The 13,172-nt window shown below is 45.0% G+C and overlaps 1 protein-coding gene across 4 annotated transcripts in view; it reads right to left on the bottom strand.

Annotated features, from left to right (window-relative positions):
• Window positions 1-13,172, bottom strand: part of npas3 (neuronal PAS domain protein 3) — a 1,941,601-nt gene that overhangs the window by 687,755 nt on the left and 1,240,674 nt on the right. For all 4 annotated transcript variants that reach the window (XM_072488507.1, XM_072488525.1, XM_072488517.1 and 1 more), the window contains exon 5: window positions 5,429-5,518. In XM_072488507.1, coding sequence (XP_072344608.1) covers window positions 5,429-5,518 — 90 coding nt within the window. The remainder of the gene's footprint in view (window positions 1-5,428; window positions 5,519-13,172) is intronic.

Genomic DNA, 13,172 nt, shown 5'->3' with positions numbered 1-13,172 from the left:
CCATAGGCTGATAAAGTGTAGAAGGGCTGACCCACCTCAGATGTTAGTTGGAGGAAAACACCAGGACCCCTGACCTCGGAAGGGGCTGAAACAGATGGGAGCTCATCCTGCATCTCTAAACTCCATGACCAGCCATTCACAGAGATTGGCATTGCGACACAGACTGACTCACCTCTGGGCAATTTTGCCAGAAGTGGACCACAGAAAGCCGGTCTACATAATTAACTGCTCATTTATGGGTCAATTAGGAACAAGGGCCCTGACATATGGTCTAAGCTCAGCAGGTACCTGAAGGGCCACCAGCCATCCTGAGGATTAGTTTCTCCTCTATACAGAATTGGCCTTGCAGCTGTGACTAGAGTTTACTTTTAAACAGTGTCAAACCTGTGACTTAAGGTGCCGACCTTCCAAGGTTAACAGGCCCTCTTTTATCGGACAAAGGACCTAGATGTGGTTTTTTGGGCGCGATTCTCAGAAAATGGGGCTATGTCCCCACGCCGGCGGGAAAACCGGCGCCAACGACTCCAGCGTCAACGCCCCCCCCCCCCCCCCCCCAAGATGAGGAATTCTTACCTTTGTAGGGGGCTAGGTTGCCGCCAGAGTCGTTGGCCCTGCTCCAGCCGGCGCCGAAGGGCCGGCACGAGTTCGTGCATGCGCGGACTGGCCGGTGTGATCTCGAGCATGCGCAGACCGGCCGGCGTATTTCCGCACATGCGCGGGGGTTCTCTTCTCCGCGCCGGCCCCCGAGCAATATGGCGGAGCCATACAGGGGCCCAGTGCGGAGGAAAGATGTCCCCCACGGAACAAGCTCGCCCACAGATCAGTGGGCCCCGATCGTGGGTCAGGCTACCGTGGGTATTACCCCCCCGGAGTCGGATACCCCCCTCCCTCCTGAGGACCGTCCCCGCATACTCACCTGCCAGGTCCCGTCATGGATGAGGACAGGCCATCGGGGCTCGGAGAATCGCCGGGGGGCCGCTGTCAACGGCCCCCGACCAGCGTGGCGGGAATCCCGCCCCCGCCCAAAAATTGGCACCGGAGCATAGGGCAGCCAGCGTCGGGGCGGGATTTGCGTCTCCCCCCGGGAATTCTCTGACCCGGCGCATAGTCGGGGAATCCCGGCCCTTACTTCGCTGGCTCCAAAAAGGTTTCATAGGCTAGCATCCTGATTGTCAGAGTGAAGTCAGACCCAGAGTGGTCCTGGCTCACACTGATATACTAAGAGCAGAAGACTCTTCCCCAAATGTTTAAATTGAGGTAGATAAGTTTCGATGTTTCCAGGAGGTTCGACAGATTCCTGAGTTGTAGCCACCTAAAATGGCTGATTCCCTATTAATTTGGCCAAAACCCGATTTAAAATGGCTAACCCAAAAGGCTGATGGGAAAAGCAGCCAACAGGACACAAACGGACAGCTGCAGACAGAATACGTATTCGGCTCTGGGGAAGTCGGCCCAGATCGATACTCAAGACTATTAGCAGCACATCAACCCAGACATCTGCAGTTTCATCGGCTATCCCCGGGAACAATTGCAACATATAAGCAATTGAATGCCGGGCCAGACCTGTCGGCGCCTGCAGTGGCCGAGACAAAGACAGGTGAACGGCCAACCCCCAATCGAGGAATCGCCCCGTTATTGGACATATCGAACCCAGTGATTGGGAACAAGTCCAATCACTTGGGACTCAGGGTCAAGGGCCGCCCCGAGAGGCGGGAAGCCCCTGGGCCCTATAAAGTGAGGGGCCAAGTTCAGACCGCGCTCTCTCTCCCTTCTTCACCTGCTTGAGACCTTCGCAACAACATCGACCAGAAACAGTAAGTCTGACTCCAGCGATCGCTACCCGATAAAGACTCCTAGCCATCGACCCGTATCAGCCTTTTTGAATCCCGCGGGCCAGATCCGATTCGATAAGCCATTCGTTTCCCTGACCTGGTGTGCCCTTCCTAAAGTTAAGTATTGGCCAGTAGTGGTAGGTTTCTATATAGATAGTAGGATTATTGTGTAAGCATTAATTGTTGTATATAATAAATGACCGTTGATTTAACTCTTACTAAGCGGTGTGCTGACTTATTAATCATAACTCGAGCTTGAACCACGGGGCGGTATCAGAAAGATACCTGGCAACTCGTGAGCAAAGGTGACATAATCAGAGCTAATAAAACAAAGGCTAAAAAGAGCAACAGAGTGCAAACAAGGGACGAGATTTTCAGAACCTGAGGCTAATTGTTGACGCCGTCGTAAACGCCATCGTGTTTTGCGGTCACTGCATGCACTGTGGCTCCTTTCTCCGCGTCGGCCCCGATGCAACATGGCGTAGGGCTACAGGGGCCGGCGCAGGAGAAAGGAGGCCCCCTGCCCGCCGATCGGTGGGCCCCAATTGCGGGCCAGGCCACAGCGGAGGCCCCCCCCGGGGACGAACCCCCCCCCCACAGGTTGCCCCCAGACCCTTCCATGCCGAGGTCCCATCGGCTAAGAGCAGGTTAGAATGGCGCCGGCGGGACTCGGGTTTTTCGGTATGGCCGCTTGGCCCCTCCCAGGCAGAGAATCACCGGGGGGGGGGCGGTAGAGCGGAGAATCGAGTCCTGGCGTCAGGGCGGCATGGCGCGATTCGTGCCGGCCACAGCGATTCTCCGGCCCGGCCCTGGGCTGAGAGAATCACGACCAAGGTTTGGCATTGGATTTACATGCCATGTAATGTCAAACTAAAACAATGTGAGATTACTCTCGCCAGAAAGGCTGAATCCACTTTAATTGCCAGTTTACACTGTAAGTTTAGTCTTGGTTCAAAGCCCACAGTTCTTCACATCAACACTAGGTTGCAATATAAATGCAATTCTGGTTATGTGTCTTGCCCTCATAAGGCCCATACCAACACATTAGAGGATAGGTTAACTTCCTTTGCTTTGTTCAAAGTGGCTCGGGAGTTAAAACCGAAGCAGCCCCTCAGGGACCCATCAGCAGGAACCTCATGAATTTATACGAAACAGGTCCCTATTATGGACATAGGGCCCCAAAGTTATTTTTTAAAGTTGGATCATGGAACATCTGCCTTTAAACTGTCAGACTAAAAGTGGAGGACTTCCAAGCTAAGTTTAAAAAAGAACCCTGGTGTCAGAACAGCGCACATTTAGACTCCACACAAAGAGCTTGGGTCACTACTGTCCTGGACACACTCATCTGTGTTTCCAATAGCTTTCCTGAACACCCCCACGCCCCCCCCCCCCCCGCCCCCACCTGCCCCCCGAGCCACAATAGCTTATCTTGCTGCCAGTCTGGTGCTGTCCAATATTTTACCGGCCTGAATCCAGCAAGCTATCTCAGGATGTCCATTTGGGGTGGCAGCTTGCCAATGCCACTTAAATGAGGGCTGACTGTTGAAATGGACCGGGACTCTCATTGCACACACTGGATCGTCTCCCCGAATTTTTTTCCATACAACCATGCAGGAATTAAAACACCCCTTCTGACTACAAACTTTTTTATCTGGGAGTTAATCATATTCTGGTATATTTGTAATGATCTTGTTTGTGTTGGTCCTTTTAAGTGACTGAATTTAAACATAATTTTGCTTCACTTTGAAGCATACTGTAACAAAAGTTTCAAAATGAGGAAAAATGTATTTGTGCATTAGATTTGCTATTTATTATTCCTCGATCTTTCCAACTGGCTGTTTAATAGATCAAATAATAATAGAAAATCTGATAGCTCAAGCTCTAAATTCTTCCCCTCAAACAGGATGCAGACAACCAACTGGGAAACACATCAAAGGAAGCAATCCTTCCCTCTATCGGCTTTGCAGAATGGAAATCAATATTAATTCAAAATTGACAGGTTACATGCAAAATTCAGTTACTAACCTTACAGTGAAAAATCTAAAACATTACTTCAAATAAAAGCAACTTCATGGTGCAACACAATTATTTGTTCTAGATAAAGAACTGTAGATGTAAGTTTCATGGTATCAACAATTGGAACTTTTTCCTTTATTTTTGCATGCACAGCAGGCAAATAGCAATCTAGTTCAATCAAAAAATGTACATTTAGCACAAATATAACAAATAGTTACCATCAACATTCCTTGTAGCTATATTGGCCTAATGAAATATTTCAGTTCGAATAAAAATTATTCAATCACAAAGGTCACTGATAATTTCAATCGGTAAAGACCAATATCTCAATTTCAATTAAAATATACAACACAGTAAATTAGTAAGTACCTAGTTAACAAGAAACGTAAGACAAATAAATATCTAAGCCACACTTTTTAAAGCAAGCTTCAAGTTGTGGGGTGCAGTCCAGATGCGAGTCGTTAATTATTTTTTGACAGGTTGGGAGAGTAGTGATAACTAAAGTTTGGATGCAACCTGTAAACGGGGCAGAATTCTTCCATTTTGAGACTAAATGCCGAGGTGAGGATGGGAATGTGGAGTTTTTCCTGCTGCAGTGGCTGGCGGGAAAGCACATCAAATGTACCAGCCTCGACCTCATTAATTATGTACCTGGGTGTTTCACGCCATATTCCGTGGCGGGGCAGGCCTGGATGGCGCGTGCTCCACTGCCATGTCTAGGTGCCATATTAAAATGACTTCCAACTTCACTGACCCACCAGTGAAGAAAGTAGGTGGGCCGCCTGAAAATGAAGATAGATCTCCAGGAGCACTCTGAGACCGGAAGATGGGTCTCCTGAGAATGAAGATGGTTCTCTGGAACATTCTGAGGCTAGGAGATGGACCCCTTCCAAGACACCTAATCTGGCAGGTCCACCTGCAGACGCTTCCCCCGCCCCACCGCTGCGGTGTTCCAAGGTTGCGGGCGGCCTCCATCCCAAACTCTGGAGGCATCTCCCGCCTTTGTTCAGATGAGTCCCGACATCTACACTCCACGTTGTTCTGAATGTGTTTCCCACCAGCATCGTGGAGAGTCTGGCGTGGGGCGGGAGGGGGTCGGGCCTTTATCTGTATCCCATTAATAGGATGCAAATGAGGTTCACGCCATTGTCGGGTGGGTTTTCCAATCCGCCATGATAGGCACCAGCAGATGATCCCACTGTAAATCCACGCCGGCGTGAAACCAATTTCTCCCCCCATGTCCACCATCAAAAGTGCTGGCAGAGGATTGGGGGAATTTCACCCAGGATCCTTCAATAAGCATGATAACATTGTGCAAAAAAAGGGAATTCTGTGATTTCATTTTCGTATGTCTGATTAGAAAAGTTAGTGAAGGAGCATCGAATTTAAATACACCATTATATCACAAAAAAAAATCAGTGTTTCAACATGGAATATTACATTTCCAATTTTCATATTTCATTACACTCACAATGACCATCCACACAGTGACCTTATTACTGATGGCTCTGCACTGGCTCTGTTAACATGTTTATGACAGAAATGTTACAACATAGTACAGAAAGGTTTAACTTGCTTACCTGCGAAAGACCCAAATAGATAGAGACAGTTTCAGAGATGTATAAAAATCTTCCATCTTGATTTACTGTAAATACAAATCCATCCAGAGACTGTGAAGAAACAAACAAAACATGTCACATTGGTTTGCCATTTGGAATACTAGTGGCTGCTTTGTAGAAAGAACCTTCTACAAAATGTCATTTAAATGATATTACAACACAACATTGTGATGAGAAATTAATTACTGTTATTTTATCATGATTTTTCAATGTTATCTGAGCAAATGATATAAAATTAACAATTGAAAAGTATATTAAAAGTGATTTTCGTTTTTGTTGATGCAAAGGAAAATAGCAAAGATGTCATAAAAAGTAACAAAATTTTTCTTCTCCTTCATTATTGCATAAATAATAGAAACATAGAGAATAGGAGCAGGAATAGGCCATTTGGCCCATTGCACCTTGACACAATTCAACATGATCATGGCTGATCCTCTATCTTAACACCATATTTCAGCGCTCTCCCCCTAGACCGTGACACCTTTAGAGTCTAGAAATCTATTTTAAAAAATCAGTGATTTGGACTCCACAGATTTCCACAGGTTCACCACTCTTTAAGTAAGGAAGTTTCTCCTCATCTCAGTCCTAATTGGCCTACTTCGTATCCTGAGACTGTGACCCCTTGTTCTAGACCCTCCAGGCAGAGAAAATGGCTTCCCTGCATCCAGTCTGTCCAGCCCTGTCAGAATTTCAGACGTTTTAATTACAACCCCTCATTCTTTGAAAATCCAGTGAATACACACCCAGTCGACCCAATCTCTCTTCATAGGACAATCCTGCCATCGCAGAAATCAATGTGGTGAACATTCCTCTATGGCAAGTGTAGCAGCTAGCCCCTTTAAGGGGCTATCCCCATTAAGGGGCGTTCTCTGAGGGAAGAGTTGATGTGACCCGCTCGTCCAATTAAGGATGGGAGCTGGGCATTCATTGGGACATGTTGGGACTTGTCCTAGCAGTTGGACCCCAGAGCTGAGTATGTAAAGACCACTTTAAGCGCTCTGTAAATAGTTGTTTATAGTTGCAATAAATTGTTGTGTTTTATAAGTTAACTGGTGGAGTCAATTCTTGCAGTTATTACATTAGTGACATGGTAAAGACCAGCAACTCAGGTTGCAAGAATTCGCGGAAAAATAGATGGAGACGAGAGGGAATTGAACTCTCCGCAATCGATTCCTGGTACCTCAAGGGTGGATTATTTACAATGGGATGCCTCTTCAGCGTGTGTTATATTCGAAAGAACCGTGGAGAGTCTACTGCAAGATGTTCTGGGAGTCATCTTGTACTTGGATGACGCATTAGTAACAGTGCCTATTGAAGATAGGGTACCAAAGAAGAACCAGGCAACGTGCCTCAATGACTACCGACCAGTGGCCCTGACTTCAGTCGTAATGAAGTGCTTCGAGAGGTTGGTCATGAAGCGCATCACCTCCATACTCCCAGAACGCCTGGATCCACAGCAATTCGCATACCGCTGCAACCGGTCCACATCAGACACCATTTCCCTGGCCCTACACTCATCCCTAGAGCATCTCGAAAACAAGGACTCCTACATTAGACTCCTATTTATTGACTACAGCTCTGCCTTCAACACCATAATCCCAGCCAAGCTCATATCAAAGCTCCAAAACCTAGGACTTGGCTCCCCATTCTGCAACTGGATCTTCGATTTTCTGACCAACAGACCACAATCAGTAAGAATGAACAACAACAACACCTCCACAATAGTCCTCAACACCGGCGCCCCACAAGGCTGCGTACTTAGCCCCCGACTCTACTCCCTGTACACACACGACTGCATGGCAAAACTTGGTTCCAACTCCATCTACAAGTTTGCTGACGATACGACCATAGTGGGACGGATCTCGAATAACCATAAGTCCGAATACAGGAGGGAGATAGAGAACCTAGTGGAGTGGTGTAGCGACAACAATCTCTCCCTCAATGCCAGCAAAACTAAAGAGCTGGTAATTGACTTCAGGAAGCAAAGTACTGTACACACCCCTGTCAGCATCAACGGGGCCGAGGTGGAGATGGTTAGCAGTTTCAAATTCCTAGGGGTGCACATCTCCAAAAATCTGTCCTGGTCCACCCACATCGATGCTACCACCAAGAAAGCACAACAGCGCCTATACTTCCTCAGGAAACTAAGGAAATTCGGCATGTCCACATTGACTCTTGCCAACTTTTACAGCTGCACCATAGAAAGCATCCTATCCGGCTGCATCACAGCCTGGTATGGCAACTGCTCGGCCCAGGACCGCAAGAAACTTCAGAGAGTCGTGAACACCGCCCAGTCCATCACACGAACCTGCCTCCCATCCATTGACTCCATCTACAACTCCCGCTGCCTGGGGAAAGCGGGCAGTATAATCAAAGATCCCTCCCACCCGGCTTACTCACTCTTCCAACTTCTTCCATCGGGCAGGAGATACAGAAGTCTGAGAACACGCACGAACAGACTCAGAAACAGCTTCTTCCCCACTGTCACCAGACTCCTAAATGACTCTCTTATGGACTGATTTCATTAACACTACACCCTGTATGCTTCATCCGATGCCAGTGCTATTGTAGTGACATTGTATATGTTGTGTTGCCCCATTATGTATTTTCTTTTATTCCCTTTTCTTCTCATATACTTAATGATCTGTTGAGCTGCTCGCAGAAAAATACTTTTCACTGTACCTCGGTACACGTGACAATAAACAAATCCAATCTAATCCAATCCAAGATGAACACATGTGGGGCAACCCCCACACTACCGAATGGCCATGAATCTTCCAACACTTTGCCAGTGTCAGCTGAACGGATTAAGTAATGGACAGACAGAGATCCATTGTTGTCGAAGGTGAAACAGATGATAGTGCATGAATGGCGGAACAAGAGAACTTCAGAGGAAATCAAGCCTTACCAGATCAGAAACGATGAGCTCAGCTGTGAGGGTGTTATCATCCTCTGGGGATTGAGTGGTCATCCTGGGGCCAGGAAGAGAATTATTACTGGGTAAGTTACATAGTGCCCATCCGGGCGTGTCTAAAATGAAGATGCTAGCAAGAAGCTGTGTGTGATGGCCTGGCATCGGAGATCCATTGGAAAGAATGGTAAAGCACTGCAATCAGTGCCAATTTCAGCAGACATTGCCTGCTGCAGCTCCATTACATCCATGGGGATGGCCAGGTTGACCATGGGTTAAAGTCCTCGTAGACTGCATGGGTCCATTTATGGGCATGATGATTTTGTTGTTCGTGGACTCCCATCCAAAGTGGATGGAGGTGTTTGAGATGAGATCCACAACTGCTTACGTACAACATAGAACATACAGTGCAGAAGGAGGCCATTCGGTCCATCGAGTCTGCACCGACTCACTTAAACCCTCACTTCCACCCTATCCCCGTAACCCAATAACCCCTCCTAACCTTTTTGATCACTAAGGGCAATTTATCATGGCCAATCCACCTAACCCGCATGTATTGCCCTTAGTGTTGGGTGGGGTTACTGGGATATGGGGATAGGGTGGAGGTGTTGACTTTGGGTGGTGTGCTCTTTCCGGGGGCCGGTGCTGACTCGATGGGCCGGGTCGCCTCCTTCTGCACTGTAGATTCTATGATAATCTATGACAAAGGTTCGGCACAACATCGTGGGCCGAAGGGCATGTTCTGTGCTTTATTTTTCTATGTTCTATGTTCTTTGGACGGTGGGAGGAAACCGGAGCACCCGGAGGAAACCCACGCAGACACAGGGAGAACATGCAGACGCTGCACAGACAGTGACCCAGCGGGGAATCGAACCTGGGACCCTGGCGCTGTGAAGCCACAGTGCTATCCACTTGTGCTCCCGTTACACCACAGTTGAGAAGCAGCACCAATGTTTCACAATCCAAGGGGCACCAGAGATGCCCATTTCAGGTAATGGAAAGGTTTTTAACGGTACCAGTTGTAGAAGCAGCCGCCCGCAGCGTTAAAAAGCGAATTGACTGGGCTCCTGCTCGAATACGACTACTGGAGTCTCTCCAGCTGCGATGCTGAGTTGTCGGTTGAGGACCAGGTTAAGCTTGGTGTTAGCGGGGAGGGTGGAGACAAGCCAGAGGAACCAGAATAAGAACCACGATTCATTTAAAAGTGCAAGAAAGTTCAAGATCGAGGATTCAATGTTTGTGAAGAATTTTGGTAACGGATCAAATTGGGTTCCAGCAGTTGTTGCAGCCAGAACAGGGTCGGTGTCCTATGAGGTTACAGGACAAGATTTTAATGAAGCATGTAGACCACTTGTGTGGGTGAGAGCCATCCCAAGAGCCATTGCTACGACCTGACCTAATTGTGCTAGGAGGAAGCGTGGTAGGTTCCCCGAGGAGTGAACTGTCAGGTGAGGTGAGTAACAGGCCTGAGCATTACCCCCCCCAGGAAACAGAGGAAGATGAAATGTCTGTTAAAAAGTGTGAATTCTGGTGAAATAAGGCCAACAGTAACTCTTGTGACAGAAGAATGTGAGTTACTGGAGCTAAGTCTTTTTATTTTTCTGTCTTTCATGAGGAAGAAGGAGTCACCGGACAGACTGAGTTATTGATGGACTAGTGTAGAAGTGTTCGTTTAAAGACTAGTTTAATCACTCTGTAAATGATATCTATAGTTGTAATAAATCATTATAGGTTAACTGGTAGATCCAATTCTTGAAGTTATTACAGCATGTTTATCCTTTTAATAAACAAAACTGCACATAATACTCCTGGTGTGGTCTTACCAAAGCCTTGTACAGCTGCAGTAAGACATTCTTGCTCCTGTATTTGAGTCGTCTTGCAATGAAGGCCAACAAACCATTTGCCTTCCTAACAGCCTGCTGTACCTGCATGCTTGCTTTCAACGACTGGCATACTAGGACACCCATGTCCCATTGTACATCAACATTTCCCAATCTATCTCAATTTAATTTAACTCTGTCATTCTGTTTCTCCATCTGAAATGGATAACTTCACATTGATCAACGTTATACTGCATCTGCCACATATTTGCCCAGTCACTCAACTTGTCTAAATCAACTTGAAGCCTCTTAACATGCTCCTCGGCATTCACTTTCCCACCAAGTTTCGCATCAGCAGCAAACTTGGACGATTACCTTGAGTTCCCCCATCTAAATCATTGATGTATATAGTGAATAGTTGGGGCCAAGCTGTGGAAGTCAACTATCCAATCATTTATTCACACTCACTGTTCCTTGTCTGCTAACCAATTCTCAATGCATGCCAATATATTGCCCCCAAACCCTTGCACTTTAATTTTGCACACTAACCTTTTATGTGGAACTTAATCAAAAGCATTATGTAAATTCAAATACCTCAAGTCCACAGTTGACCCTTATTTTTTGCTTTTTATTTTTCTGTCTTTCATTTCTATCTTTTTTCCCACTCAGATTCCAATCCCTCTGCCACTCCAATTTAAACCCTCCCCAACAGCACTAGTCCCAATCCTGCTGTGGTGCCATCCATCCAGCTTGTACAGTCTCATCTTCCTCAGAATGGGTCCCAATGCCGCAGGAATCCAAATCCCTCCCTTCTACCTCCTACACCATTTCTCCAGCCACGGATTATTCTGGTCTATTCTCTTATTCCTGCTTTCATAGCACGTGGCACTGGGAGTAATAGTGAAATTTTGAGGCCCTGCTTTTTAATTTATTGCCGAACTCCCTATAATTGCCATTCAGGACCTCATCTCACTTCTTACCTGTGTTGTTGGTACCAAGATGGACCACAACCTTTGGCTGTTCACCATAATGTTATCTTTACTTCTAAACAGAACTGAACAAACTTATTTTAAGTCTTATAAATAATGACAATCACCTTCAAAAAATATAGCAAATCATCTTTGTACCAACTAAATAAAATTGATTTTTTTTCAATATAATATTTTAGTTGCATGGACAAAATAGTATTCCTATGTTTCATAAATGTTTAATCTTATAGAGTGACATATAATCAATATCATGTTCTAGCAGGAACTCAATCTCTGGGACTGAAGCAAAAAAAATTACTATTGTTCACACAAATCTTTGTAACCACCTCAGAAAAAAATTCCAGAGCCAGGTATTTCAGTAATAGGACATTGAGAATAGTCTGGGTTGTAAGCAGAATAATGAACAGAAATGTTGAGTGGTTCTATTATCTCTTACGGAACCTTGACATGTAACTAGTGCAATGGATTTATCAAAATAGACCAAACATTACAGTAATAATTAATCAGACAATAATTTCATGTCAGTTTTCAAATAATGTGAAAGTGACTTCAGTATTTCATACAAATTCAATCTTATAATGACTAATTTCATTCCTTAGTATTTTTGTAGCTTGATGCTTAAAATAATTTTGTAAATTAAGTGTTTCATATATATTTCTAAAAATGATGGGATTTTGAGCAACAGAAGTTTAACATCACAATATCTTATTGTTAGGTCACATTCATTCTTAAAAATAAATTCAACATGGGACCATTTGGGAAGGAGCTTTGCAAAAATCTCTCACTAATAGCACACCATAGTTAATAAATTCTAAAAGTAGGAATTGTTGGAAATATCAAGAGTTCTGGCAAACAGGCACTGACCGTAAATGTTAATTTTGTTTCTCTGTCTGCAGATCTTCTGAGCATTTCCACTATTTTTCTTTCAGATTTCCAGCTTCCACAGTATATTGCAATCTTATTAGTTAATCAGTAGTCTTATTATTAAATTCTACTACAAGATATATTGTTAGCAGAAGAAAAACTGAATATCTAATAATATTGTCAACATCTGCACACAGACAATACCATGTGTGCCATTTGTCTGTGCAAATTGATATTACATATAATGCAATAAAATAACTAAAATTTTAGAAAAGTATGTTAAAATGAAATTTCAATTCATTCCTGTTCACTAGACCTGTACCGGGAATGGTATGCATGTGTTTAATTTCTGAATTAATGTGTTCAAATATTATTTTCTGTATTAGAAAATGGTGGGAGGTCTGGGTACTTCTTTCAAATAGCATGGTGTGGAAGCAAATAATCTAATCTTTTATTAGTGTCACAAGTAGGCTTACATTAACACTGCAATGAAGTTACTGTGAAAAGCCCCTAGTCGCCACACTCCGGGGCCTGTTCAGGTACACAGAGGGAAAATGCAGAATGTTCAAATTACCTAACAGCACGTCTTTTGGGACTTGTGGGAGGAAACCGGAGAACCCGGAGGCAACCCACGCAGACAAGGGGAGAACGTGCAGACTCCTCACAGACAGTGACCCAAGCCGGGAATCGAACCTGGGACCTTGGTGCTGTGAAGCAACAGTGCTAACAGGGCTATCGTGCCTATTTTAATTCATAATAGATCATGTGTACTCTGCTGGGAATGTAGGACAGGTTGATGAACCTGATAGACATGACCGAAAGTCAATTCCTTCAATCATCTTGCTGCTTCCAATTCCTTACTACAGTTCAGGTGGTGCTTTTATTACTTTTCAATCTAGATCAACATTGTTTTTTTGCAGCATTTTGATTCCACTATCAAAAGAGCACCGAAAAAAAATATTTCCATGTCACCAACACACTCTTATGCCAAAAAGACTGACTACTCAATACTATTCACATAATAAAGATCTTGAGAATATCCTGATCTAGGATTTGTTATCTGAGATGAGTTGGATAATACACAGCAGAGATTCAGGGCAGTATATTTACCAATACTCTTG

This window comes from Scyliorhinus torazame, chromosome 2 (assembly GCF_047496885.1).
Source record: "Scyliorhinus torazame isolate Kashiwa2021f chromosome 2, sScyTor2.1, whole genome shotgun sequence".
Classification (NCBI taxonomy): domain Eukaryota; kingdom Metazoa; phylum Chordata; class Chondrichthyes; order Carcharhiniformes; family Scyliorhinidae; genus Scyliorhinus; species Scyliorhinus torazame.
Note: the sequence above shows the minus strand (reverse complement) of the source record. Positions and strands in the feature narration are given on the sequence as shown.